The sequence below is a fragment of the Culex quinquefasciatus genome, chromosome 2 (genome assembly GCF_015732765.1).
Source record: "Culex quinquefasciatus strain JHB chromosome 2, VPISU_Cqui_1.0_pri_paternal, whole genome shotgun sequence".
NCBI classification, from domain to species: domain Eukaryota; kingdom Metazoa; phylum Arthropoda; class Insecta; order Diptera; family Culicidae; genus Culex; species Culex quinquefasciatus.
In genome coordinates this window covers 197,823,640-197,850,935 of record NC_051862.1, presented here as the reverse complement: position 1 = coordinate 197,850,935, position 27,296 = coordinate 197,823,640, and the positions used below count along the sequence as shown (strand labels likewise).

The 27,296-nt window shown below is 36.5% G+C and overlaps 2 protein-coding genes across 5 annotated transcripts in view; both read left to right on the top strand.

Annotated features, from left to right (window-relative positions):
* Positions 1-1,444: 1,444 nt before the first annotated feature.
* LOC6046637 (3,4-dihydroxyphenylacetaldehyde synthase) lies at positions 1,445-6,150 on the top strand. The gene is made up of 3 exons (XM_001863772.2): positions 1,445-1,618; positions 4,521-4,755; positions 4,816-6,150. The coding sequence occupies exons 1-3, from the start codon at positions 1,530-1,532 to the stop codon at positions 6,055-6,057; spliced, it is 1,566 nt and encodes a 521-aa protein (XP_001863807.2). The 5' UTR covers positions 1,445-1,529; the 3' UTR covers positions 6,058-6,150.
* A 6,561-nt stretch (positions 6,151-12,711) lies between these two features.
* The window catches only part of LOC6046639 (LIM/homeobox protein Lhx3), a 95,177-nt gene continuing 80,592 nt past the window's right edge, over positions 12,712-27,296 (top strand). For 3 of the 4 annotated variants that reach the window (XM_038251992.1, XM_038251990.1, XM_038251995.1), the window contains exons 1-2: positions 12,712-13,100; positions 17,604-18,401. In XM_038251992.1, the coding sequence (XP_038107920.1) occupies positions 18,062-18,401 (340 nt within the window). In that variant the 5' untranslated portion in view covers positions 12,712-13,100; positions 17,604-18,061. Of the gene's footprint in view, positions 13,101-13,304; positions 13,320-17,603; positions 18,402-27,296 lie in introns of those variants that run through there. The other variant, XM_038251991.1, reaches the window with a different exon arrangement.

Genomic DNA, 27,296 nt, shown 5'->3' with positions numbered 1-27,296 from the left:
TTTTAGTTTTTAGTTTTTAGTTTTTAGTTTTAGTTTTTAGTTTTTAGTTTTTAGTTTTTAGTTTTTAGTTTTAGTTTTTAGTTTTTAGTTTTTAGTTTTAGTTTTAGTTTTAGTTTTTAGTTTTTAGTTTTAGTTTTAGTTTTTAGTTTTTAGTTTTAGTTTTTAGTTTTTAGTTTTTAGTTTTAGTTTTTAGTTTTTAGTTTTTAGTTTTTAGTTTTTAGTTTTAGTTTTTAGTTTTTAGTTTTAGTTTTTAGTTTTTAGTTTTTAGTTTTTAGTTTTTAGTTTTTAGTTTTAGTTTTTAGTTTTTAGTTTTTAGTTTTAGTTTTTAGTTTTTAGTTTTAGTTTTAGTTTTAGTTTTTAGTTTTTAGTTTTTAGTTTTAGTTTTTAGTTTTTAGTTTTTAGTTTTAGTTTTTAGTTTTTAGTTTTAGTTTTTAGTTTTTAATTTTTAGTTTTTAGTTTTTAGTTTTTAGTTTTTAGTTTTTAGTTTTTAGTTTTTAGTTTTTAGTTTTTAGTTTTTAGTTTTTAGTTTTTAGTTTTTAGTTTTTAGTTTTTAGTTTTTAGTTTTTAGTTTTTAGTTTTCAGTTTTTAGTTTCAGTTAGATTTTACATTGGTAACATTGATATTGGTTGTTGGTATTCTATTTGAGCTCAAAATAAATACGAATTAATTTTCATGAACTACCCTACCGACCCCTCAAAAATCTGTTATCACCTCCCAAATTCAATGACGTCGGCGACTACAACAGCAGACAACGACGACGACGACGGCGGTCACCACTTGTCTGGGGAATCCTCTCTCTGTGGCTAGCCCGCGCCACCATAATTGCATCACCCAGGTCTTGGCAGGTCCGCCGCCACTCAGGACCTGGGCTGTTGGCCACTTGAGGACAAAACGCTGAAAGTTGCGCCGCTTCTACTCAACGCAACGGTCAACATCTTAATTATTGGCTGAAGATGGCCAAGCCATTGTTTGCATATCATCTCTTCTTGGGTCAGTCTTGGGATGCTGCGGGAGACGTTATTTACCTGACGCGACCGGCCGAGATGCGTCGAGTCCCTTCCGGTCACCGTCTTGTAACCTGCGTGGTCGATGAAGCCTTTTTTATGGCCGTGTCCGCGCGCGCAGATCTTATGCGTTGAGATGTTATGAAGAGGTGGCGGCTGGCGGAGTGGCTTGGGTTTATTATGTTTTTTTTTTTTTCGGGGATCCAGCTGAACCTGCGGCGCATGGCAAGGCATGTCGTGGTGGTCAGCAGTTCTTTGCATAAATAAGCCTCGACCGTGGCTGCTTTCGCTCAGTTGACGGTCGAGTTCGGTTGCGTGAGCGCGTTAAGGTGGCAAGTATTGTGTGGTCGAGATGGTGGTGCAGTACCCGGTGGATTAACCTGAAGGAAAACTCTCGTTTGTGGATTAAAGTGAAAACTGTGAAAAAAAGGACATTGATAAAAAATTGCTCAAAAAGGACTTTGAAGTTTCTGTAGTGAACTGTGTAAAGTGAAAATAAAACAAAAATAAACACAAGGATCCAGCATGGCGAATATGGACGTTAACGAGTTCCGGGAGTTTGGAAAGGCGGCCATCGACTGGGTGGCGGACTATCTGGAGAACGTTCGGGATAGGTACGAGTTTTTGAAAACCCCTAAAAGCATTTAAAAAATGCTGAATAAGCAGTACTTCATGTGTTCAACAAAGTGTGGTTCAACATTGACGACATAGTCCATAATGGTGTTGCAGGGTCTAGGCTAAAATTGCTTAGGAAACATTAACTAGAGCAATTTATTTTGATGCTTAGTAGAACCAAGAATAAAAAAATGTTTGTGATGTGTTTTATACAGGTTATTTCTATTTTTGGACTTGAAAGAGCTATTTTCACCAATTGTGAAATTGTGTAACTGATTTTTGCACAATCAATAATTATATCAGGAGTTTGTCCTGAATTTATAATGTTCAATATATGTTATTGAAATTTCAGACAATTACATTTAAGACCACAGAAAATTAAAAAAAATCGGTAAAAAACTCACTTTCTATTTATATTTCCTTGCAGTAATATCTCAACTACGGATATATAGAAAAAGTGAATATTATTTCTCGCTTACTTTTTCAAAAGGTCCTATGTACATAGGAAACCCATTGGTTGTTTTGAAAAAGTAATTTAGATTTGTAAACAATATGTTTAGAGATACAATCTAATTGTAGGTTGATTAATAAACAACGGTGCAATTAACCCATATTTGTGTAGAGTTAGTTAACACCTTGGAATGAGGCAAAACAATGGTTTCACCACACTAACATATAACATCTCAAAGTTTTCAAAATAGGTTAACATAATTTTGGAAATCGTGGAATTCCTGGGAGATCAACAAAATATTAAAAAGGTTAACTTATAATAAACTGCACTACCGTCATCTGGGGGAAATCGGGACTACAGTCTTAATAGGGACAGCAACAAATTTTATATGACCACTGTTTAACAGTGCACATCAACCAGAGCTTTTGCACCCAGATTTATTTACAGATATTTTGATATCTTCAAAATTACGGGAGCGATTGATATAATTTTTCATTCATTCCCCAAAGTACTGGCAACAAGATAATTTACAAAAAAAAAGTTTGACTATTTAAACTATCAGATTGTTACATAAGTTTGTCAATTTTTGAATGAGACAACTTGCTTGGTTGCTGTGCACTCTTAAGTCGCCATTTTGTGAGCAGGAATGGGCAACATATCAATTTCATTAAAAATTGTTTTGAAATTCAACTGTATTTAATTTTAGCTGAATTGAAAATTTCAAAATACCTACTAGCTTAAAACAAACATTTTTTGAGAAAACTGAGGCATCTGAAAATTTCACGGATTCATAAATTTCCGCTTTAGCACACAGTGTGTTTCCTAGAACAAACTGAAGATAAAAAATTCGGCTAGTCTGATATTTGGCTCCATGAAAGAAGGACTCTTCCCCGACATTTTGCCGGGTCCGGCGAAATATTTCGTCGGGGAGTCTAGAGCAACTTTTTTTCAAATTTTTTTTTTCGATTTTATAGAATTTTTCTTCAGAAATATCGATAGAAATCTATGGGTTCATGTTCATATCCATCAAATTTCTTATGAATGTGCCTCAAGCGTCTCAAAATTACTTATTTGACCTCAAATCAAAAATTTCCACCCCAAATTTACCAGATTTCTAGCTTTCCCCCCAACATCCAAGCTAGAAACCTCAAAACGATCAATAAAAATCTTTTCTTTGTACAATTTGTCATAAAAATACAGCAAGAGATTGCCCGTATACAAATTCGAGCTAAAACCATTGCTTAACTTAGAGTATTTCATTTAAAAGCTATTTATTACCGAAAAGGTTCCCAAAATTATTTTTTCAATCCTCTGCCATACAACACTAAAATGATTTAAAACATTTTCAAATCAATCACATTGTAAAGAACAATTTTCTGAACAATGTCCATAAAAAAGTATCAATTTTGGTTCAATATAAGCAGATCTATACCCAATTTCGTTAAATAAAAATTGACTTTCTCCAAAATTTCTGGATTAAATTCCCATTCAAACGATGAATACCGCCTACTGTGTTTTTTTTTATGATTCTAACAAAATAATTTCAATAAATTTCTATAAGTTTTATGTTTCAGCAAAATTTTGTCATCCTTAAAAATATCATAGCAGGCAGTGTTCATCGATTGAATGGGAATTAAATCCAGAAATTTTGGATAAAGTCACTTTTTATTTAACGAAATTGGGATATCTCTGCTTGTACTGATCCAAAATCGATACTTTTTTATTGAAATTGTTCAGAAAATTGTTCTCTACAATGTGATTGATATCGACTTTTCTGAAGAAAATCCTATAAAATCTTCAAAAAAATGTCGGGAAAGAGCCCTTTTTCATGGAGCCAAATATCAGACTTGCCGAATTTTTTATCTTGATGTTCTCGGAAAATACACCGTGAGCAATTTTACCGCGAAATATGCCCTGGATTGTCCCATGATGGACGCACTGCGTTCAAGTCCTGGATTTTTTTTTAAAAGGGTTGTAATTGAGAAGGTGTCGGAGCCGGATTCAGTGATGTGGCTACTTTAGAGACAGGAGTGTAGCCAGTATTATGGTTCTGGGGGCTGGAAGAAAAAATTTTCTTCTTCTTTTCTTCTTATTCCCTCTCTTCCATATGTCTTCCATGTGTGATTTGGCTCATTCTCAACAACTGTGTACAGGAGTTGTTGTTAGAGTCGAAGTGGGCCTTTTTGAAGAATTGGAGTCTGAGTCGAATATTCGAAGTCGCAAAATGTTCTAAAACCGGAGTCGGTGTCGTTTGAAAAGCATCCCGACTATGCAGCTAAACTGTTTTATTGATTCAAAATGGGCTTTTTAGTCACCGAGTAATCCTCTGATTGAATTGAAGTTAAATCAAAAATATAAAAAAATAATGATTCACAAAAAAAATCGATTCCAAAAAGCGTTATTGTTATCAAAATTTACTTAACTTCTTTTTCTCTTTCAACCCCCGACAGAGAGGTCCTGCCCTCGGTGGAGCCCGGCTATTTGCATAACATGATCCCGTCTGAGATTCCCGAGCACGGTGATCACTGGAAGTCAATCATGGAGGACTTCAAGCGGTGTATCCTTCCCGGCATAACCCACTGGCAGTCACCAAACTTCCACGCCTTTTACCCCTCACAAACCTCGTACTCGTCGATCGTGGGTGAAACGCTGGCCGCTGGGCTGGGTGTCGTTGGATTTAGCTGGGTAGGACTGATATCTTCATGTTTTATGAATGCTTTGAGTAAATTGATTTTGTTTTTGTAGATTTGCAGTCCCGCTTGTACCGAGCTGGAAGTGATCATGATGAACTGGTTGGGCCAGCTGTTGAATCTACCCAAGTGTTTCTTGAACTGCGACGATGGCAACGGTGGAGGCATCATCCAAGGATCGGCCAGTGAGTCGATCTTCGTGGCCGTGTTGGTAGCTCGCGAGCAAGCCGTTCGTCGGTTGAAGGTGGAACATCCAGAGCTAACGGAAGCGGAGATTCGAGGTCGCATGGTAGCTTACACCAGTGATCAGAGCAACAGTGCCGTGGAAAAGTCCGGAATTTTGGGTGCGATCAAGATGCGTTTGCTGCCGGCGAATGACGATTGTGTGCTGCGAGGAAGTACGCTGATCAAGGCGGTTGAGGAAGACAAGGCCAATGGACTGTTTCCGGTGATTATGGTTGCTACGCTGGGAACGACCGGAACTTGCGCGTACGATAAGCTAGAAGAGATTGGACCGTACTGTAATGAGAACAATATCTGGCTTCACATCGATGCTGCGTACGCAGGAGCTTCGTTCTGTCTGCCGGAGTACGCCTGGATCAAGAAGGGACTTGAGGCGGCCGATTCGCTCAACTTCAACTTGCACAAGTGGCTATTCGTGAACTTTGACTGTTGTGCGATGTGGTTCAAGGATGCCAACAGAATCACCGATGCGTTCAGTGTGGATCGGATCTACCTGCAGCACAAGTATCAGGGACAGAGCAAAGCCCCGGACTATCGCCACTGGCAGATTCAGCTCGGTAGACGATTCCGTTCGCTGAAGGTTTGGGTCACCCTCAAGACCATGGGAGCAGAGAAGATCCGAGAGCTGATCCGATTCCACATAAGCTTGGCTCAAAAGCTCGAGGCTTACGCTCGGGCTGATGATCGGTTTGAGGTGACTTCCTCCACCCTGGCACTGGTGTGCTTCCGTCTTAAGGGAGAGGATGCGCTGTCGAAGCAACTGCTCGAAAACATCACCAAGCGCAAGAAGATCTACATGATTCCGGCAACTTTCCAGGGCAAGTTTATCCTTCGATTCATGATCGGCGGAATCGATCCTCAGCCGGCAGATATTGATTATGCCTGGAACGAGATCAAAACACAGACAGATGTGCTGCTGGGAGTTGACGAAAATGGTAACGATGTCACCGTTAAAGATATTATTAAGCAGGAAATGTTTGAGAAGGAGAAGCCTATCGGAATGATTACAGAATCCCTGAATGGGCTTGTGTTGGCTAATGAAAAGGCAAAGTAGTGAACTAAATGTTACTTTTTAAGTTAGTGTTATTTCCCATGACAATTTGTTTAAGATTTTTACTTAGACATAAGATTATCAAATAAATAGTTGAATCACAAACTACAAAAAAATGTCTTCCTTGGAAATTTAAAGAAATTCAGATAACCTGCAGTACGACCGTAACTAAAACCAAACAAACACGTCCATTTGAATTCGATCAACAAACGGCACCTTATTGATTCGAAAATCCGTTAATGCAACAACAACATCCTCCTAGCATCGTTCAACAGCTTCCATCGTCAGCCTATGAGCATCAGTCCATCCAGTCCGTCATTCGTCAGTCGGAGTGGTTCTGAGCGGAGGTGTTTGCCAACTCGTATTACCTCACCAGCCGCTCTATGCAAATGGGGCGGGGGGGGATAATGGACGATAGGAATGTGCTGCAGAATGGAAACGGAACGTTCCCATTGCTGAAATGTAAAGAAAAGCATTCATTGCGCTTTTTCCAGTTTTCACTCAGCCATCAAGGCGGACGATAGTTGGACAGGTTCTGGCTGGTTGTTGGTGATGGTATCGAGAATAGAACGGTTGCAGCAGGGTGGCTAGTTGAAAATTTATTTATTTTTAAATTTTTTATGCTAAAAATATTGTTTTGAAAGGAATTACGGATTATAAAAAAAAAAACAGATATTTAAATTCGATTTCTGAAACGAAATTCAATTCAAATCGTATAAGCATTCCTTTTCAAATGCAACAACTAACAATGATGAGGAAAAATACATATTTTCGGCACACTAAGCTTAGCGACCTATTCTCATCGTGGTTGCAGTTTTCCACAGTCAAAAACTATTTGGAAAATACTTTGAAAAATAGTTGTTTGAATCATTAATTCAAGGCCAATGATTCAAAAACATGTTATCTGAGAATCTAGTGAAATTGATTTTGAAGACATTTGATTTTTTAGTAATCAAATCAATAGAATATCAGTTTTTTTTATTTTTCAAAAAAAGTTCATCTGAAATAATTGAGAAGACAGAAAGTGAAACATAGATTTGAATTAAAAAAAAAATGTCGAAATATGAAATACACTCGTATTAAATTTGTGCCAATTTGTTCTGAATTTTGAAATGTATTTTTTTTAACAAATTACATTACATAATTATCTTCTAGGTAAATGGTAAATGAGACCGTAATTAAATTTATATTTGGAAATATACACTATATTTTTCGTGTGGCCCATTAACACTTGTAGCAACCAGAGGGGCAAAAAAGTTGGAAATGCAACTTCACCGGCTCATACAACCCTTGGAAAAAAAAAGTTGGAAATGCCTTTTTTATTATAACTTAAGGTAGATGCATCTGTTTTGAATCTACCTTGTTGGAGGTGATTCTTGACATTCTTCCGGATCGAATGGAACAAGAATCGTCCAAATTGGTAGAGTTTTTGCCGAGATACAGCTGGATGAAGTTGCATTTCCAATTTGTTTGACCCCCTTGGTGATTTGCGTAAGTTTTGACCCCGTTGGTGCTACAAGTGCACAGAGTGGTCCGAAACCGAAATCTAGCGTGACAAAATTGATAGCGGCCACACGTTAAGATTTAGAGCTTTGGTGTCTTCGGGACAAATGATCAGGGTCAATAGGGGCATCTTTTGGTATGGTGGACATTAGGGTGGTCCAAATTTTAGGGTGGTTCAGAATTTTTATTTTGGCGGGATGACGAGATAGCGCTTTGGTGTCTTCAAAAAAGTTGTAGAGAACACCATTTTGAGCAACTTTGCTGAAGAGCACAAAGCTCTATCTTCAAACGGGAAGTTTCTAGAGCCATTTTTGTAATTTAGGTTGAAGTGTTTATGAAAAAATGAGTTTTTTGAATTTATCAACTCAGGCTTGTGTCGTAACGAGTTGGTGTCTTCTAGATGATTGTGGAACTTATCAAAACACACATTTATCTTCCAAGAGAGCGAAAATCGGACCTTTAAAACGAAAGTTATAGCTAAAATACGACGAAAAAGACGCCATTTTGAAATGTGAATAACTCGAAAAGGTGGTAGAGTTTGACCTCGCTCTTAGAAGCATCTGAAAGTACACATTTTAGAGTACATTTGCTGAAAATAGGGGAAGGTGGGGCAAGACGACCATATGGGGCAAGAGGGACAATCGCTCGTACGGCCGTAATTTTGACAATTTTGGTTATTTCCAGTATGAGGAATTGTTGCTAGCAATGCAATTAGCTGATTCTTCTACCACATAACCGCCAAAACGACGTAAACGTCACGGGGCATAAGATTTAATGAAGTTTTTTTCAAAACCTTTGTTTTCTTATAATATTGGGAAAGTACAAAATAAGGCTTAGGGCTCGTTTTAAGGCTCATTTTATCAAAGTGCTATTTTTCCTAGATCAGTAGTGTCCCTACCAATGCCATACACCTATTACAAAGTATGATTTAACTTTTGGTTATTTTTGTTGAGAGCTTTCAAAAAATCTTGTTCAGGTGGGGCAAGTGTACCATATGGATTTTTAGTATGGAAAAAAATACGGATTGCTGCAACAACATATTTTATTGGGAAATAAATACATGAAAGTACTTAAAAACTGATTAACAATCATTAAAAAAATTGTCCATACAAAAAATAGTGATATTATGAAAATTGACTATTTATCATCTAAGTAATATTTTTTTTCGTAATAGCGATAAAATTTTTAGTAAAACATTATTATTTAATCTAAAAATGGAAGAAACCTTTCAAATACATTCTAATCTGATGTATCTGAGGGATAACAGTTCAATTATTAGCAAATTAACATGTTTTTTCATGCATTGTTCCTCTTGCCCCAACGGGTTGTTCGTCTTGCCCCACTAGTTGAGTAGAACGTACGGAAAATCAAAATTTTTAAAATCAATTTATTACATTAAAAAACAGGATTTTTTAAAAACTTGCTTTGACAAAGTCTTAGTCAAGACCTAGAATAAGATGATTATAAAAAAATCCGACAGGTTTTTTAACTTTTTAATGGGTTATTACGAGCATTTCCTTAGCTTGTTACACTTGCCCCGCTTTCCCCCATCTCGGGGGTGTTTTTTGTTTAACTTTTTAAATCTCAATTTGAAAATGAGCATTTTTTATCGTTTTTTGCCCATAACTTATGATAGATTTGACCAAAATTCATTTTTCAAAAATAAAAATGTTCATTTTGACAAGCTCTACAATTGTCTAGAAGGGCCCAAAAATGTACAAAATGATCTAGTGGTTGTAAAAGTAGAAACAAGTTTGGCTGAACAGGAATCAACAAAATAATTAAATTTATTCCTGAAATATTTCAGCCAAAACGATGGGCAAAGTTATGGGCAAAAAACGATTAAAAAATGCTCATTTTCAAATTGAGATTTAAAAAGTTAAACAAAAAAGACCCCCGAGATATGTACTCTAAAATGTGTACTTTCAGATGCTTCTAAGAGCGAAGTCAATCTCCACCACCTTTTCGAGTTATTCACATTTCAAAATGGCGACTTTTTCGTCGTATTTTAGCTATAACTTTCGTTTTAAAGCTCCGATTTTCGCTCTCTTGGAAGATAAATGTGTGTTTTGATAAGTTCCACAATTATCTAGAAGACACCAACTCGTTACGACACAAGCCTGAGTTGATAGATTCAAAAAGACTCATTTTTTCATAAACACTTCAACCTAAATTACAAAAATGGCTCAAGAAACTTCCCGTTTGAAGATAGAGCTTTGTGCTCTTCAGCAAAGTTGCTCAAAATGGTGTTCTCTACAACTTTTTTGAAGACACCAATGCGCTATCTCGTCATCCCGCCAAAATAAAAATTCTGAACCACCCTAAAATTTGGACCACCCTAATGTCCACCATACCAACAGATGCCCCTATTGACCCTGATCATTTGTCCCCAAGACACCAAAGCTCTAAATCTTAACGTGTGGCCGCTATCAATTTTGTCACGCTAGATTTCGGTTTCGGACCACTGTGAAGTGTTAACAGTGTTTTTTGTTTTGTTTTTATTTAATTTTGACAAGCATATTGATCCAAAAACTGCACTCTTAATACAATATTGATGAAGTCACGATTAGGAATGAGGAATGGCAATCTTTTGCATGCAGACAATTTTTTGTACGCAGAATATAATTTTCTAAAAATTGTTTTTTTTTTCTGTAATTTCTGTCTTTTAAATGCACCTTCTATTTTATAACAAGGGATTTTTAACGGTGCACAACAACCAAGGAAGTTGTAGTCTTCTTATTCCAAATTGACAAACTTCTGGAGAATAGTAAATTTTTGTTGTAAATTATCTTTTAGCCAGTACTTAAGGGGATAAATTAAACCTTTTATCGATAGTTCCTGTAATTTTGAAGATATTAAAATAACTGTAACAAAAAACTTGGTGCAGAAGATCTTTTTGCCTTCCTCACTTTACTGAGGAAAGGCTATAAAATCACTCGAAAAACGAACTTTTTAGTAAGACCTCCTAGACCTACCTTCATTTTTACATATCGACTCAGAATCACCAGCTGAGCAAATGTCTGTGTGTTTGGCTGTTTGTAGACATGTGTACCAAATCAATGTCACTGGAATATCTAGTCACAGGCTCAACCGATTTTGGCCGGAATGGTTTTAATCGATCCGTCTTAACGTCCCCTAAGTTGCTATTTAAATTCATGCAGTTTGATCATGTATTTAAAAAGTTATGTTAAAAAAACTGTTTCATATTAAATTAAAATTATGGTAAAAAGGGTGGTTTTTTCATGAAACCCTCACATGTTATATATTTTTAGAAAGCATATGAGAAGACCTTTCTTGTGGATTAAGAATTTTCAAGATCTGACTTACCTATCTAAAATTACAAGCAGTTTAAAACATGTTCTGAATTTACCAGGAAGGTGCTGTGTCCTATCCCTCGCCTAGACCAGACCAAAATCCATGATAAAGCTGTCAGACCAAATCTGTCAGACCAAGACTGTCAGACCAAAGAGCAAAAAGTAAACAATCTTGGTCTTCGACGTAGGTGCACACAAATCAAGAAAAGAAAATTTGAAAAAGAATTTTATTTTTCCAATTCAATGACTGGGTTTGGACTGCAAAATTGAATGTACGTTAGAAAATAATTAAACAGTGCGGCGTCCTGTACACCGACAATTAAATAAGCAGTTAAAAGCCTTATTCGTCCTCTTTAATTTTGGATCGCGTTTTCGGTTTACACCTGCAAAATCTTGAAATTATTTATACGGATTTGTGATACCTCTCTTTCCATCATTCCCTTGGAATTTACATAACCCTAAAATGGTCCCGTCTGGTCGCCACGAAAAAAGCCTTGTAGAGGGATGCCATTTTCCTGAAAGGCGGTGTCTGTATAATCTTGACAAAAAGTCTGTAGGAAGTTTGTTTTTTTTTACTCGTCACTTATTTTTATTAGGACCTCTTAGGTGCTGCGATCACGTTAGGGGAGACCCATAAACCATGTGGACACTTTAGGGGATTGTAATCACTCTTTAAATGAGAGGAAGGCACCAACCACCTAAAGGTGGATTTTGTTACGTTTTTTTTTATTATGTATTTTAAAGTTAGTGTTACAAACAAAACAATGCCTAGAATTTACCTCAATATTTTGATTATGTCATAAAGTTGCCGCATTTTTAATCTTACGTTTACCAACAATAACATCAATATCGAAATTTTTCTTTTATTTATTCCACCACATTTGTCACATTCTCCAGCGCCAAAAACGACACGTTTAGGGTGATAGGTCAAACATTTTAAATACTTATTCGTTGTTTGTTGATCGCAGCAGAAACAATGATAAATGTTTATCATAACAAAAACATGAATTGTAAATTTTTATGAAACCAAAAAAGGACGAAATTCCACTGTTTCTCATTCCGTTGCAACGTCACGGAGTGATCGATGTGGCGCGATGTGGCTAATGAAAAGTGACTTAAAAATAGTTTTCCATAGTTCTGATGAATTTTTTTTTATAAAATAATACATTGCATAGCCACCATGCTCTTCTGTCTACAACGTAAGCTGCCCCGTCAGACCACCGACCGTTTGGTTGGAAGTGTATGAATGATAAGACTTTAGTGACGGCAAAAAAAGGTTGCTCGAAATGAGGTGGGTGGAAGTTTGCGAAAGGGTGGCACGTTGTTAACGCATCTGGCTCTCCTCACATTCACACAGCACTTTCCAGCATCAGCATCGGTGATGGTGTTATTGTTTATCCAAACCGGTGTGTGGGTGGCTTCAGCATATCACACACATGTGGAAAGGCTACTAGCACAAGTGTGAACAACAGGAGGGTGGTAGCAGTGCCATCAGATTAGCATACATTATAGAGAGAAGGGGATTTCCACTGTTTTCCACCATCTTCGCCGTCACCACCACCACCAACCAATACTTTGAGAGGAAAATGCGTGCTGCGCCACGACTGTGTGCAGAACTTTTCCTCCTCTGCTCTCCTCTGTGGCTGTGTTCGTGTGGAGGGAAATATCGCCCCTAGCAACGGTGGGTGGAGCTTAGCCAGATTTTCCACCACAACACGCTCAAGCCTTAGAGTTGTACTAAAACTCGAGGAAAACTCAACTCATGCTCTCCCTCTCTCACAGTTGCTTTCATTTTGTGCGAAAATCACTGCTTCGCAAATTTCTTCGAGCTTTTCGCGGATTCACTTTATGTTCACTTCTTACAAGCCAGTTTTAAGAAAGACCCGACTTTAAGAGTCGTTGAATTGCGCAGGATCGCGAAAAAAATCAAACACAAAAAAAAAGTGAAACGGACATTTTCCCCCAAAAACATTGCCCCATCGTTCGGGAGAGGAAAAGTTTCGGAAATGTTTTATCAGAACGTGCCCGCGCGAGCGACGGACAAAATTTCCTGCTAGGGGTGAAAATTTAGACGGAAAAAAGTTCTAATTAAAACAATGTTTGCGTTTTCGATGGTGCTGGTGAAGTGATCGCCGCATTCTCCGGTAATGAGTGCTGTCGAGGGGCTGAATGGAACTCACAATGGTGCGGTTTTTCTCCGAAAATGGGAGCGGGAATTTGAACAATTAGGTAAAAGGATGCTTTCGTGGTTTTTATTTTAAGCAGTGTTTGTGCGGAAACTAGAACAGAATCAGAACTGCTTGGATGGAATTTATTTGCATATTAATTTATAAAGTTTTGAAGTGAACCGACGGCTAATGGAGCTCGAGCGAGTTGGAACATTTTCAGAGGATATTTTTGTGGTTCCTGAATGCGTTCTAGAAGTTTTAGACGATTTGATGATGATATGTATGTATTTTATCTTATCAAAAAGATCTGAATTTGAAAATTTTTAGGTGATAGTTTAGTTTACTAAATTCCTTCAATAAACTAGAAGTCTAGCCAGCATTTCATTAATACCAGTTGCGTTATGTTGCTCATTATTCGCCACAAAAAGTATGCATAAATTTGCAAATTACTACATACAAAAAGTTCAAGCTTCGCAGTGAACGACAAATTGTCACTTTGCGTAGATTAAATATTGCAAAACGATAAGCTACTGGGGCGGCGGCATCGTCGTCGGCTCTTTTGCCCCAACTGGAACCAGAAAAAAAAGCTCAAAACAACATTATTTATGGGCCGACTACTTGGCACCTACACAGTGTAAATTTGCAGCCCCAACAAGCAGTAACAAGCAAAACGATAAAAACGGTGGCCTCTTCGGTTTGGTAGGGTATTTGATGATAATTTTGACTTAGTTTGAAAATTTACTTGAAAAACTTGATCGGGAAGTAAAATTTATTTTCTAAGTAGAAACAAACTCAAAACATGTCACCTCACCCTACAGCCCAAAACCATACCCTTTTTTCCGCACGGTAAGCATGTTTGGAAGGTGATAAAAACCCGTTTTTGTATCGTTTTGGACCTTTTCTTGCGCTTCTTACAATTTATTCAGCGCGCCACTTTCTTCAACAGACTGCGCCGCCTTTTTGTAGGTATCCACTGTTATCAGTATGTGACAGCTAGAGCGTTGCCTGCAAATACCCTACTGTATGTTGACAATGTTGACACAGACATCGAAGTAACGAATATTTTCCAAAGAAATAAGTTAAAGAAAGTTATAAGTGACATTATTTTAATTGAAAAATCTTTTTTAAAAAAACCGAATGTAAACTATTTTGAATACATTGTATAATAGTAGTTTATGCAACAAGTTGCAAAAAGAGGATTTTTTCAGCACGAGTCGTACATTTATCCAACGAGGTTCACCGAGTTGGATAAATACGAAGAGTGCTGATAAAATCAAGTTTTGCAACGAGTTCCATACAACATTTTTTGCAATTCCAAAGAACACACACTGAGTGAAATTTTATGTCAAATTTTCATGTATTTTGTCAATAAATCGTTTAAATCAAAAAATGTGGAAAAGTGTTACTTTTCGAAACAAGTACTGAAAAGTTCAACTTTTCAGCACCCATTTGAGTGCTGAAAAGTAGAACTTTTCAGCAGTTATTTTGAAAAGTGTTGCTATTTGATTCTGTTATTTTTGGTACAGAAAAGTAGGCTAATTCGTCGTTCAAGAATGACAGGAAAAGTAAGTAGTTTCACGACGGAATTGCAAAAATAAACATTTATGCAATTTTAATCAAATATAGGTTGTTATAATTGTTTAACAAATTATAATCAGGGGTAACCTATACAGTCCAGACTCGATTATCCGGAAATATTGGAAAAATTTCACTTCGGATATTCGAATCACATTTTTTTTCGTTGTCTTAATTTTTTTTTCTCAAGCTTAATGATGAGAAGCTCTATTTTTAAATTTTATATACAAAAAAAACAATTCAAATTTGACTAAAATATTGTCTCAGAACTCAAATTAGATGTTGAAAGCAAAAAAAATGATTTTTTCGTTCATGATTTGATTAGGGTACGTTATCCATTAGTGGACCCCTTTCCTATAGTGGACCCTCTGAAGGGTTTTTAATGGAAAATTCAATAAAATCACAATTTCAAGCGTGTTGTTGTCTACAAATCTTTTATTTGGCATGTTCAGCATCATTTAGAACAATGATGACTGACATTGAATTGTCCTTTTCACCAAAATAAGTGTTTTGAGTTCGACATCTGAAATCAGCCATGGCCACTAGCATTTTCACAACAAAACTGCATTTATATTTTATGATTGAATTAACCATCCAATCATTTTTTGACTGATTATTTAACTTCAGCAAGTCGAAGTAATGTAAGTTTAAGGATATTTACTAAAATAAAGCGAAGAAATGCAATTTTCTAGCAAAAATTATGGGGGTCCAATATAGGACAACGAAAATCCAAACTTTTCCAAAAGTGGACCCCTGTTTATTAAACCTTGAAAAATGATGAAAACTGTGTATTCAAGCAAAAGTTTCTCTAAAACATACAATAAATGCTTGTTGTTATCAACCTAAACGCAAATTTTTCAATTATGAGTATAAATATAGCTGTTTTCATGTTAAAAGTACCAATAATGCTGAAGCCGTAAGAATTTATAATTAATCAAAACTATAGTTAATTGTACTTAACTGAAGCACCATAATTGCAGTTTGAAATGATATTTTATAATAATAAATCAACAACAAAACATTCTTTTTCCAATAAACATGCGTGGTTTTATCAGCAACTGTAAACAATTCTATTGTTTAGTATCGGTCAACCATTTATGTAATTAATATGGAAAAATTTGCATCAAGATTACTTTTTTAAAATTATTTTTATGTTTACAGTGGTTTTTGAGACGTTTTCTCTGATCTTTTTCGGAAATAAATGTGTTTAAATGTCTGTTTGGTTTTTTGTTGTTTAAAGCCAAATTTGTTAACAAAAAATATTTGTTTATGATGAAAAGTGAGCAAAATCCATCTTTTATTCATTATATCTATCATTAGACCTAAACCATGCATCAAAACATCAAATATCGGTTAAATTTGGTATAAAAATAACAGTTTGCCTACAGTGGACCCGGGTCCACAATCGGATTATGGACCCGGGTCCACTATAGGAAAAGGGGGTCCACAACAGGCAAAAAAAACTTTTTTTTCAATTGGCTATTTTTCTGCTCAAAAACAAATAACTGATGAAAAAAATAGTCAAAACTGTTCGAAAGACTTCAGTTTTCATTGTTTTGTACAAAGGGTTATGAAAAAGTGCTTAAAATATTGAAAATTTGTGAAAAATGTGCTTCGGCTCTACTAGGGGGTCCACTAATGGTTAAAATACCCTATACGAAGCCCCTTACAAACCTTCAGATAATCGAAATTCGGATAATCTAAACTTCAGATAATCTAGGTTTCACACAATCAAGTCTAAACTGTATTTCACAAATATTGAAATATATTTATAAACTGGTTCAATCGTGCTAATAATTATTATTAGTGCAGAACAATGCATTTTAAATTATTTTCACTCAATTTGAAGTTTGGCAGTTTGATATTTAAAGTTTTTTGAAAAAAAAAAACTTTTGTTTGGCCCCTGATTTTTCTATTCTCATGTTGGTCCAGAAATATGATAAAAATAAAAGAAAATTCACCTGACAACTTCAGATTGTCATGAAAAAGTGTTCCAATGTTTTTAGAAAACATATTGTACAAATGAATTGATGCCATAACAACAAATTTCGGTATTTTGTTTAAAAACACTCATCATTTTGGTTAAGAATGCTTAATGTTTAGAAAAAAAAACTATTATTTCATAATTCTTCAGATCAAGTTTACATATTTTAATTTAATCAAAATGCTTATTCAGGGTTCTCTGTATGATACAAAATCTTTGTAACAATTGCTAAGTTCTTTAACAATCAAACAAAATAGTAGTTTTGAAAAGCTTAATCTTATCCTTCCCCCTAAAAACATCAAAGCAATCAGGGAGCCATAATGAAATTTGTGCGTTCGATAGTAAATTGCTGTAACATAATTTTCAACGCCAATTTTAAATATTTAGTAAAAATAGAAACATTTTTAAATTCAACCAAACATTTTGCAAATTTCATCCCAGATCTCATGTATATTTCACGTTTAGGTAAATTTTTGAATTGATTTGCTTAGCATAGCAAAGCAAAGTGTAGCATAGCATAGCATAGGAGGTGCCAGGTTCTTCAAACTAAGAGTTTTTTTTCCATTTCATTTGAAAAAATAATTGAATACCGTGTCTAAATTCAAGAAAATTCGGAAAAGTCAACCGAATCCACGATCCTAGAAATATTTGTTCTTGTGAAAACTCGAGTTGTAAATGCACAAAATAAATTATCTTGTCAAAATTAGTGAAAATAATTGTAATGCAAGCACGATACCAAAAAATGATGTCCCAACTTCATTGCTCTACGAAGTGTCTCGTTTGAAATGGCCTGAAGACCTACAAATCGGTAAATTTGGGCACGTCAAAGTTTATTTATCTATGACCGTATGACCGATAAACCAGCAGAATATCGGTGCTAGGGTAGTCGCGACATAGTTCTACTTTGAAAATCTTACTGTCATCGCAATGCATTGTCCAAATCATTGAATTCCACTAACAAATGAATATGAAAAATACATTTTTTTATATTTCTTCTCCCCACAGGTACCACCCCCGAACCACATGAGTAATGGCGGCGATTCCCGATATAGAATCCCGAACCCCGCGTCGTCGTCCATCCAAATGTTGCACAACTCAAAATTTCGACAGCACGCCGTCGTCGTAGTCTAACTGCTGCATTACGGAACGTTTAGTCCGGCGTCGCACTCCAGATGGTTTCTGATAAGTCGAACTTCGTATGTGTGTGTGAAATTAGTGCAGTGTGCGTGGGTGGGTGGTTTTAGTACAGCACGGTACACGCGCAAACGCAACTTGTACTAAACTTTTGGAGCCCTGCAACGTGTTGATGAACGGAACTTCCGCTGGTCATGCAGTGTGACGCGCGATTTGAGTTCGAGCTAGGTGAGAGTACGAATTCGAGCTGAAATTCGCCCAAATTCGACAAGAGTGACAGTGAGTGTGTGTTTTTTGTGCTGCTCCGTTTGGGGAGGTGGAGTCGGTTCATGTCGGTTTGCATTTCGTCTGCCTCCGTAATTCCCAGTGGAGTGGCCGTCGATCTCAGCACGACAGGTTCCGGCGGCGGCGGCGGCAGCGGTGGCATGTCCCTGTCGCACCTGTCAGTGTCATCGTCGGTGATGCAACCGCTTGTCCATCCACTACTGTCCAACATGCCCGGGCTTGACCAGCAGAACTTGGTGTCCGCAATGGGCGCCCAACCGCAGTTTCACCACCACCCGGTGCCAACCGTTGGCTCGATGGTGGCCAACGGAAGTGACCACCTGGCCGATCATCCCAGCCCGGATATGCTGCTGGCACTGATAGCACGCAGCAAAGCCCTCGAAGGTAAGTGCGGGGTGTGATTTATGATGGCCGAGATCGAGGTTTATGGGAGTCTATAAAACGCTCAATCACTCATAATAACCACGTTCATTGCGGGTATCGATGGGTCGGAAGACCCTTCTAAATCCGACCCATAAATGACAAATCGAAAATGCTCCATTGTTAAGCTGTTTATTTGAAAAAGTAGAAGCAAACAAAATTTCTCGAAAAGTGGTGGCGTTATCTTTGGCCAAGGTGTATATATCGCTAGACTTACCTTGCCCAATTTTTTTCTCCAAAGTACACACAACAATGTTTACCCTACGAACGCACGTTCCGGGAAATCTAGCCGGCAGCTTATCATATCTGCGGTGATTTGAGTAAACCTTAAAGATAGTATTGATACTGTGTTGAGTAATACATAATATTTCATACAATTTAAGTCAAATCGTCAAAATAGAGTACCAAAAATACATTAAAAAAGTCATTCCGTACAATAAATTTTGTTAATAAACGTGACTTCATAACTTGTAATTTCTTTATTATTGAATAATTATTATTCATTCTTGATTTTTCTTTACAAAAGTGAAGCTTCGTGTATGGTTCAAAAATTGTTGTTTTTACACATTCAACGTATAAACCTAACAATAAAATGCTCACTATTGCTTCATCTTCCATGGATATGCTATCGAAAGACCTTCCAAACGAGTCTGAAAATGAAGCTCTGGCAACCGTGTCTCGAGTTATGAACACTTAAGTGATAACTTATGTACTTTTTGAAGTTGGACCTCATTTATGTTTTTGAAAACTATATCCGGATCCATCATCCAAACTATCATTAGGTAATCGAAAGGCCTTCCAAACGAGTTTTTGAGTTTGAAGATCTGGCAACCTTGAGACCATAGCCATTCACGTGATATTGAGGAATTTTAGGAAGTCAGATCTTTCCGATTTTTTATTTAATTTTTTGTCTTGGTTTATCTTGTTGATTGAGTATCAAAAATCACGTTTTCCAGATCATCCGGATCTTTTGTGTTACCATTAGTAAGTAGTGAGGAAGACGCTAACCACATGTATGGATTAGGGGAATGCTGGACAAGACGACCATATGGAGCAAGAGGAACAATCGCTCGTACGGTCGTAATTTTTACAATTTTGATTATTTCCAGTATGAAAATATGCTAATCTAACGCATCAAATTGATAACAGTTAAATTGTTAGCAAATTAACATGCTATTTTATGCATTGTTCCTCTTGCCCCAACGGGTTGTTCGTCTTGCCCGATTAGTTGAGGAGAACTGAAAATCAATAATTTTAATATAAACTTTTTATCGTGAAAAACAGGATTTTTTTTAAGAAACTTGTTCTATCAAAGTTTTAGTTAAGACCTAGAATAAGATGATTACCGATTTTTTGTGTATGAGAGAGGAGAGACAAATTCTTTTACGAAATACTCTCTTAGTAAGTGTCAATACAAAATCTTTTCATAAAGATTTTTTTCAATCGCTACCAAAACGAATCACTTTACAAAAAAATAGGTTCTTTATTAGTACTTTTGATCGTTCTCAAGTTACTCCATAGAATGTTACCGCAACATCGCGTCGTTTTTGTGTCCAACCAAAAGTGCAAATATTTATAGTACACAGAGGTAAACTGCGCTGGAGTGTACTTGAACCTCAGAAAGAAAAAAAAAGTACGACGTCGTCAGTGCAATTGTTTGATCTCAGATAAAACAACGAAAATAAACACATAAAACTGTAACTTTGTGACTCTCGTGCATGTTTACGAAGTAAAGTCTCAGCGTTACACGCGTTTATCAACGGATTAGCAAAGTAGCTACTTGGTTAAGTGCCTTTCAGCTTAAGTACCTCCAGCGCGTCCAGCTCCAGCTAAGGAGTACGTACACGTGTGTTTGGTCTGGTGGCGGCGCGACGCCAGGCTCTTCCGGATGCGGACACATTCTTCGGCGTCGGCGGTTAAAATGCACCGCCCAACGGACTTTTGACGGGTACATGACAGCGCCACAACGGTGTGGTGTCACGTAACTTTGCGCGCGATACCATCTGACAAGGGACCGTTTTGGAGACCCCGAAACATGGCTCGGATGGGCAGAACAAGGGAGTGCTGCCACAGAATCGCTACTCCAGTTAAATGGGGTGCGTGAAGGGGCGATGTCGTACGGAGGTATCTTTTGGGTGGCATCTTTCCCGGGAAAACAGTGATAGGCACTTAGGTGGAAGCCCGAACCGATATCGTGAGGTGGACATCTCGGAAGTAGCGTACAATTCGGTGTACCTGGTTTTGCGATACACTATGTGCGATATCAGCTCGATTTGATGGCACAACCTTGTGCTGTTTTGTCACTGCTGTACGAGGTCTATTTGTTCGTAGTAACTCGAGAAATTTAGCTTACTATTTTCTAGTCCTCTTTGGAAATATCAAAATTTCCCGTTAAACCCATTTTTTCTAGGTTTGTTTAGTCAAATTTTTCATAGTTTTTGTATAATTTCTTTGAAAAAATCCTCTGTTACCAAGAAGCAAATGAAAAAAGCAATAAATGATAGAAACACAAAATCTCTATTGCCGGTATTTTTTATAAATTGTATATGTAGTACGTAGCATTCAATAATATTACAAAAGATAATCTTTGATATTTTTTAAGTCGATGTGGTTGGACATCGCAAACGCTGTTTCAAACTTCCTAGGTAAAAATAGTAGTTTATGCAACAAGTTGCAAAAAGCAGATTGTTTCAACACGAATCGTACTTTGATCTAACGAGGTTTACCGAAACTGAAAAAATCATTTTTTTGCAACAAGTTGCTTACAACATTTTTTTGCAATTCCGTCGTGAAACTACTTACTTTTCCTGTCATTCTTGAACGACGAAATAGCCTACTTTTCTGTACCAAAAATAACAGAATCGAATAGCAACACTTTTCAAAATAAATGCTGAAAAGTTCTACTTTTCAGCACTCAAATGGGTGCTTGAACTTTTCAGCACTTGTTTCGAAAATTAACACTTTTCAACATTTTTTTGATTAGAACGATTTATTGACAAAATACATGAAAATTTGATTTAAAATTTCACTCAGTGTGTGTTTTTTGGAATTGCAAAAAATGTTGTATGGAACTCGTTGCAAAACTTGATTTTTTCAGCACTCTTCGTATTTATCCAACTCGGTGAACCTCGTTGGATAAATGTACGACTCGTGCTGAAAAAATCCTATTTTTGCAACTTGTTGCATAAACTACTATTTTGCAATTGCGAAAAGCGCTTTTTGAATGGAATGGAACGATAAATTCACCGTTCAAAACATAAAATTGAGTAATGTTACTTTTCGATACAACTGTTGAAAAGTGCAACTTTTCAGCACTCATTTCAGTGCTGAAAAGTAGAACTTTTCAGCACTGGTATTGAAAGGAACTAAGAACGAGTCCACGAACAGGGCATACCCCTTTGTATGGGACGTCGTTTGGACCTCACCAATCTGCCTGAAATTTTCAGGGGTTGTTCGTACATATAAAACTAGCATCTGGCCAAAATATGAGCACTCTAGGTCAACGGGAAGTGGGGCAAATCGAGACACAAAGTTACAAGGTTCAAGACATAAAAAATCTTAAAAAGGCTATAACTTAGGCAAAATCAAATTTAATTTCAAAATTCAAAATGCATCTTAAAGGGCTTCAAAAATACAACAAAATGTAGGGTAGAGCATTCAAATTGGTTAATTTCAAAGGGAGTTATTGGCATTTTAGTGAAAAAATAGCATAATTTTCAAACTCAAATAAAAAAAATGTTCCATCCAGATATTAACTCGGATCGACCTGCAGCTTGTAGGGGACATCTGGAACTACCATCTGAGACTGAGAACGCTTTGGGTAAGGCAGTTTAACATATTGAATAGACACTTTTACTTTTAATGAATTTTTTGGTTGTAAATTTTTGCTCGGGGGACTCCTTAGATCCCATTTTATGTTGATAATTTTATCATATTCGTGTTCCTGAGACAATTTCACAATAGAAACATACATAAAAATGTATATTATCATCCATTTTAACCCTTTAAAAAATGAAAGAACGTTTTTCTAGAAGGACAGGAAAAGTTGACAGTTTTACAGCGGAATTGCAAAAATGAAAGTTTCAAATTGAAAACCACAACTCTCCATTTTTTATCAAAAACAAACTAAGTACTGATTCCTATTGTCGATGGCACGTCAGTAGAACACCAAAATTTACACAATCTTGCCTCGACCATCAGTTATAGCCATCGAACATAAAAAGAACGTCAATTGAGTCATAAATAGGCCTCGATTCCTTGGTCATCGAACACAAGCCATAATGCATGTTCCAATAGCGCAGTACTGTCAACTAGAATTTTGATCGATCACGTGGTTGCACCTTTCGTCGATAGCAGGTTTTATTTACTTAATTTCATTAGTATTATTTCAACTCTAGGAAAAAAAATGTCTATTGTCCTGGTGGCGCTACAAATTGAAAATTTCAGAGATTTCAGAACGGCCAATCATGCTCATCGAGAAGCCAATTAGCCGCACAGAGATTGTCGTCGTCGTCGTCGTCTGGCGCCCAATCATTTGATTGCCGATGCTGTTGGCATCTTATCACAACCAACCGGAGTCCGGTCGAAGTATCGAAGACAGCATATCTCTAATCATTCGGTGCAGCGCTTGATTGATGGGTTCGATCCCAATACCATTGAATGGTGGTGCGCTATCCCTCAATCCCACGGGGGTATTCCACAGCTTTTGGACAAAGTGACATTTATGGGGGTTTTGAGCTGCGATGCTCCCGTGAGAAATGATGGCTTTTGGAGCCTTCTAAACGTAATTTAATCCCCTCCGGTGATGAATTAATAGTCTCTGGAAATTGGGCTGCGATGATTGCGAGTGCTTTGGACAAGAGACACAACTCAGCTGTGAATCTCCGAATGGTTGATTTTTGCCAATTTCAAGCACCGATAATTGGAGTGATTTGTCACGAAGCTCTCTGAGGTGTCAGACGGATATGATGCCCAACTCAAGTTTGTAAGCGTTGATCAAACTTTAAAAAATTGCATTGAATAAAGGTATTGCAATAGAACTGAACGTTTAAAAAAGATTATTGTCATGCTAAAATAAATAAATAAATAAATTGTTCGCTCCACAGCTTGGCCCGGACGCTCTCTATTGCGAGATTCCTACTTGAAACTAAGGTATCAAATGGTGAGGCAACCTCTTTTAACACCTTAGCTCCCATCCATCCGGGATTCGAACTGACGATCTTTGGATTGCAAGCACAGTTTCCGACTAGCAACTCTTCCGATGTAGATTATTTTCCCAGGGAGACGACTTCTACACCTGGACTGACCTAACGACCTAACATGTAGGTAAGACAGGAACCAGTTTAAAAACAAAAACATTGTAGGGCACGCGCCACCAATCGCGGCTTATCTGCTGGCGATTCCAAACTTTATCCAACCTTTGGACCTTGACGTTGAAGACCACACGCTACTTTGTACGTCACTAAAGTAAATATTTTTGCTTCATCGATAACAGGAACTTGGGGCGCACGTAGGTTTCCAGCTAAGTTTCGGACGCACCCGTGAACAACCGACCAGATATCTCAATTTTGGATAAAAAATGCTTTGCCCGGGATTTCAAGCCACTAATCCGGTGTCTGTCTCACCTGCACCGTAGATACGACGATAAGGCTTTAACCGGGTTTGGTTAAACCCAGCCCCAGGATTAGACGCTTAAGCTGCCGCAGACCAACGGTGGTGAATTTTGTTCTATGGGACTTTCCCAAACCCCACGCGCACCGCCCAGATAAGTTGCAACCCTTGATCAGGTCTAAAAATGGTTTCACGGTTTCAAGATATTGCATCAACCACCCCAAACCATCGAATCGCTTCTAGCGAATAAAAACAAAACCCCAAAACTTCCACCAAAACCAACGGAAAACTAAATTTATTTTTCATTCAGCCACTTTTTCCGACCGACACGTGCCGGCCACACTCATTAGCTTCCGGGCTTGTTTGGTTTTACTCAAGTACGGGCAAAACACACCCCGCAAAAGTGTGTGTGTGGAAACAAAACCCCCTTCCCGAACCGGAAGTTGTTGCAGATTGATTGTGTGTGAGAATAAGTGTGTTGCGTGCGGGAATAACTTGTTAATAGTTCCGTTTAGCCAGGCACACGCCGAATCGGAAACCACAACCAACCAACCCCTCCTAATTGAAACGCTGCGTAAATCGCAGTTTAACTAGTTTCCGATAGTTTTTCACTGGTAAAAGTGCCGATGGGCGCAATATTTTTGCGTTTTCAACAGGTTATTTCTTTTTTGCAGAGGGAGGGCAATCGTAGTTTGTGGGAATGTGTGGAAAAGAATCACAGTTTCAAGTTTCACCGCAACTTTTTTTGAGGTGATTTACGTGGAAGGGGAAGTATCCCTTTTATGGGTTAATTAGGGCTAGTGTTGTTTCCAAACATATTCACCACTTAGAATTCTTATGAGTTCAACGTTGTAGAATCTCACAGATTTTCTACCCAATTTGATTTTAAATTAAAGGTTCAGCTACCTACATTTTGATGATTTTTCAGAGTTTATCATCCAGTGGCTGGTTCAACTCTTTTCCAAATTCAACAGTCAGAATTTAGCACAGATTTTAAATCAAAACTAAACAATAAATGTTTCAACATTTTTTTTCTTTTGTGTTTAGTCGCTAACCCGAAGTCGAAAAACAAAACAAAACTATGAGTTTTAGAGGGACAATAAAAAAATTAACACTAGCTTACCAGCGCTGCCACTTCAGGATTTTTTTTTCCAAAATATTAAATTTTTCTAATCAACCCTAATAAGTTTTTTTTGAACCAGAACATTTTTTGCGGTAATCGGTTGTTTTATTTGAACTTTTGTATTTTTTTACTTTCCTCAAACTTTTCTGAGAACTTCTTCAATTACTAAAGAAGGCATATTATCCATATTGATTGGTTTGACACCTACCCATACATAAATGGTATGTGAATATTTTGAATCTTGAGAATTTCGATTTAAAATCATTTTTTTATTCTTTCTCGATGTTTTCTCAAATTTCTGTTATTTTTTAATTGGCATCACTGTTAAATAATTATGCCCTAGCTCGGTCATAGATCGGAGCGAGAACAGAACAGAACACTGATGAAGTCTGAAAGTAGTAGACGAAGTACGTATCTGTCAAGATATTAAAAATATATAGCGGAATTAAAAGGAACAACTCGTCTCTTTGTATTCATAGATGAGCAGTTCTCTCAGATTTCGGTCATTCCATTTTTTTTTTGTATTTTTTAATCCGACTGAAACTTTTTTGGTGCCTTCGGTATGCCCAAAGAAGCCATTTTGCATCATTAAATTCTCCATATAATTTTCCATACAAATTTGGCAGCTGTCCATACAAAAATGATTTATGAAAATTCAAAAATCTGTATCTTTTGAAGGAATTTTTTGATCGTTTTGGTGTCTTCTGCAAAGTTGTAGGTATGGATATGGACTACACTGAAAAAAAAATTGCAAAAAAAAACATTATTTTTATTTTTATTTTTTATTTTTTTGATATGTTTTAGAGGACATCAAATGCCAACTTTTCAGAAATTTCCAAAAATCTTTGACCGAGTTATGAATTTTTTAATCAATACTGTTTTTTAAAAAAATTCGAAATATTGCTCGTAAAAATTTTTCAACTTCATTTTTCGATGTAAAATCAAATTTGCAATCAAAAAGTACATCAGTGAAATTTTGATAAAGTGCACCGTTTTCCAGTTAAATCCATTTTTAGGTGACTTTTTTTGAAAAAAGTCGCAGTTTTTCATTTTTTAAAATTAGTGCACATGTTTGCCCACTTTTTAAAAAAATATTTTTGAAAAGCTGAGAAAATTCTCTATATTTTGCACTTTTGAACTTTGTTGATACGACCCTTAGTTGCTGAGATATTGCCATGCAAGTGTTTAAAAACAGGAAAATTGATGTTTTCTAAGTCTCACAATAACAGCCCACTATTTTCTAATGTCGATATCTCAGCAACTAATGGTCCTATTTACAATGTTGAAATATGAATAATTCTTTAAATTTTCCGATCTCTTCGAAAAAAATATTTTAGAATTTTTTAAACAAAGACAAACATTTCAGAAGGGCGTAATATTGAATTTTTGGCCCTTTTAAAATGTTAGTCTTGATTTAAAATTTTTGAAAGTATTTTTTTCGAAAAGATCGGAAAATTTCACGAATGTTTCATATTTTAACATTGTAAATCGGACTATTAGTTGCTGAGATATCACCGAAAATCGGGTGTTTTTGGTCTAATTGAAAAAGAAACCATTTTTTTTTTCTTCTCATATTTGACCTAAAAATATTTTGACTTTCAATTTAACTTAAAAAACTGTTTTTCAACACTTTCTGATGTATTAGACATAATTTTGTGTTTGCGGAAAAAAATGGTTTCAAAAAAATATTTAAAAAACATATTTCATTTCGTTTATTTCCAATTTGGGCATTTTAAAGCACAACAAACTTAATTCAGGGCACACAGATGGCTTAAAAATATTTTCTTATATTTATTAATATTACTATTTTTTTAAAGTAGCATAACTGTAAAGCAGCCCAGAACATTTGCAATATTTTTTGCTGCAGTTGTACTTAAGGACACTTCTTCATCACAACTCAACCTTTTTGAAGTTGATATCAGTGAACGCTTCAGTTTCTTCATGGTATGATAAATGTGGGCTTCTTGAACACGCTCTAATCAACAGATTTGAATCCTAGTGAATTCCTTGCCAATTTATCAATCATTTTTGCGCACCTTATTATGAGGAATCAACCAAACGTGGGTGCACTTGGCTGCTCAAGATATTTTCATAGGATTTATACCCGAACTTAACTATTTAATTTT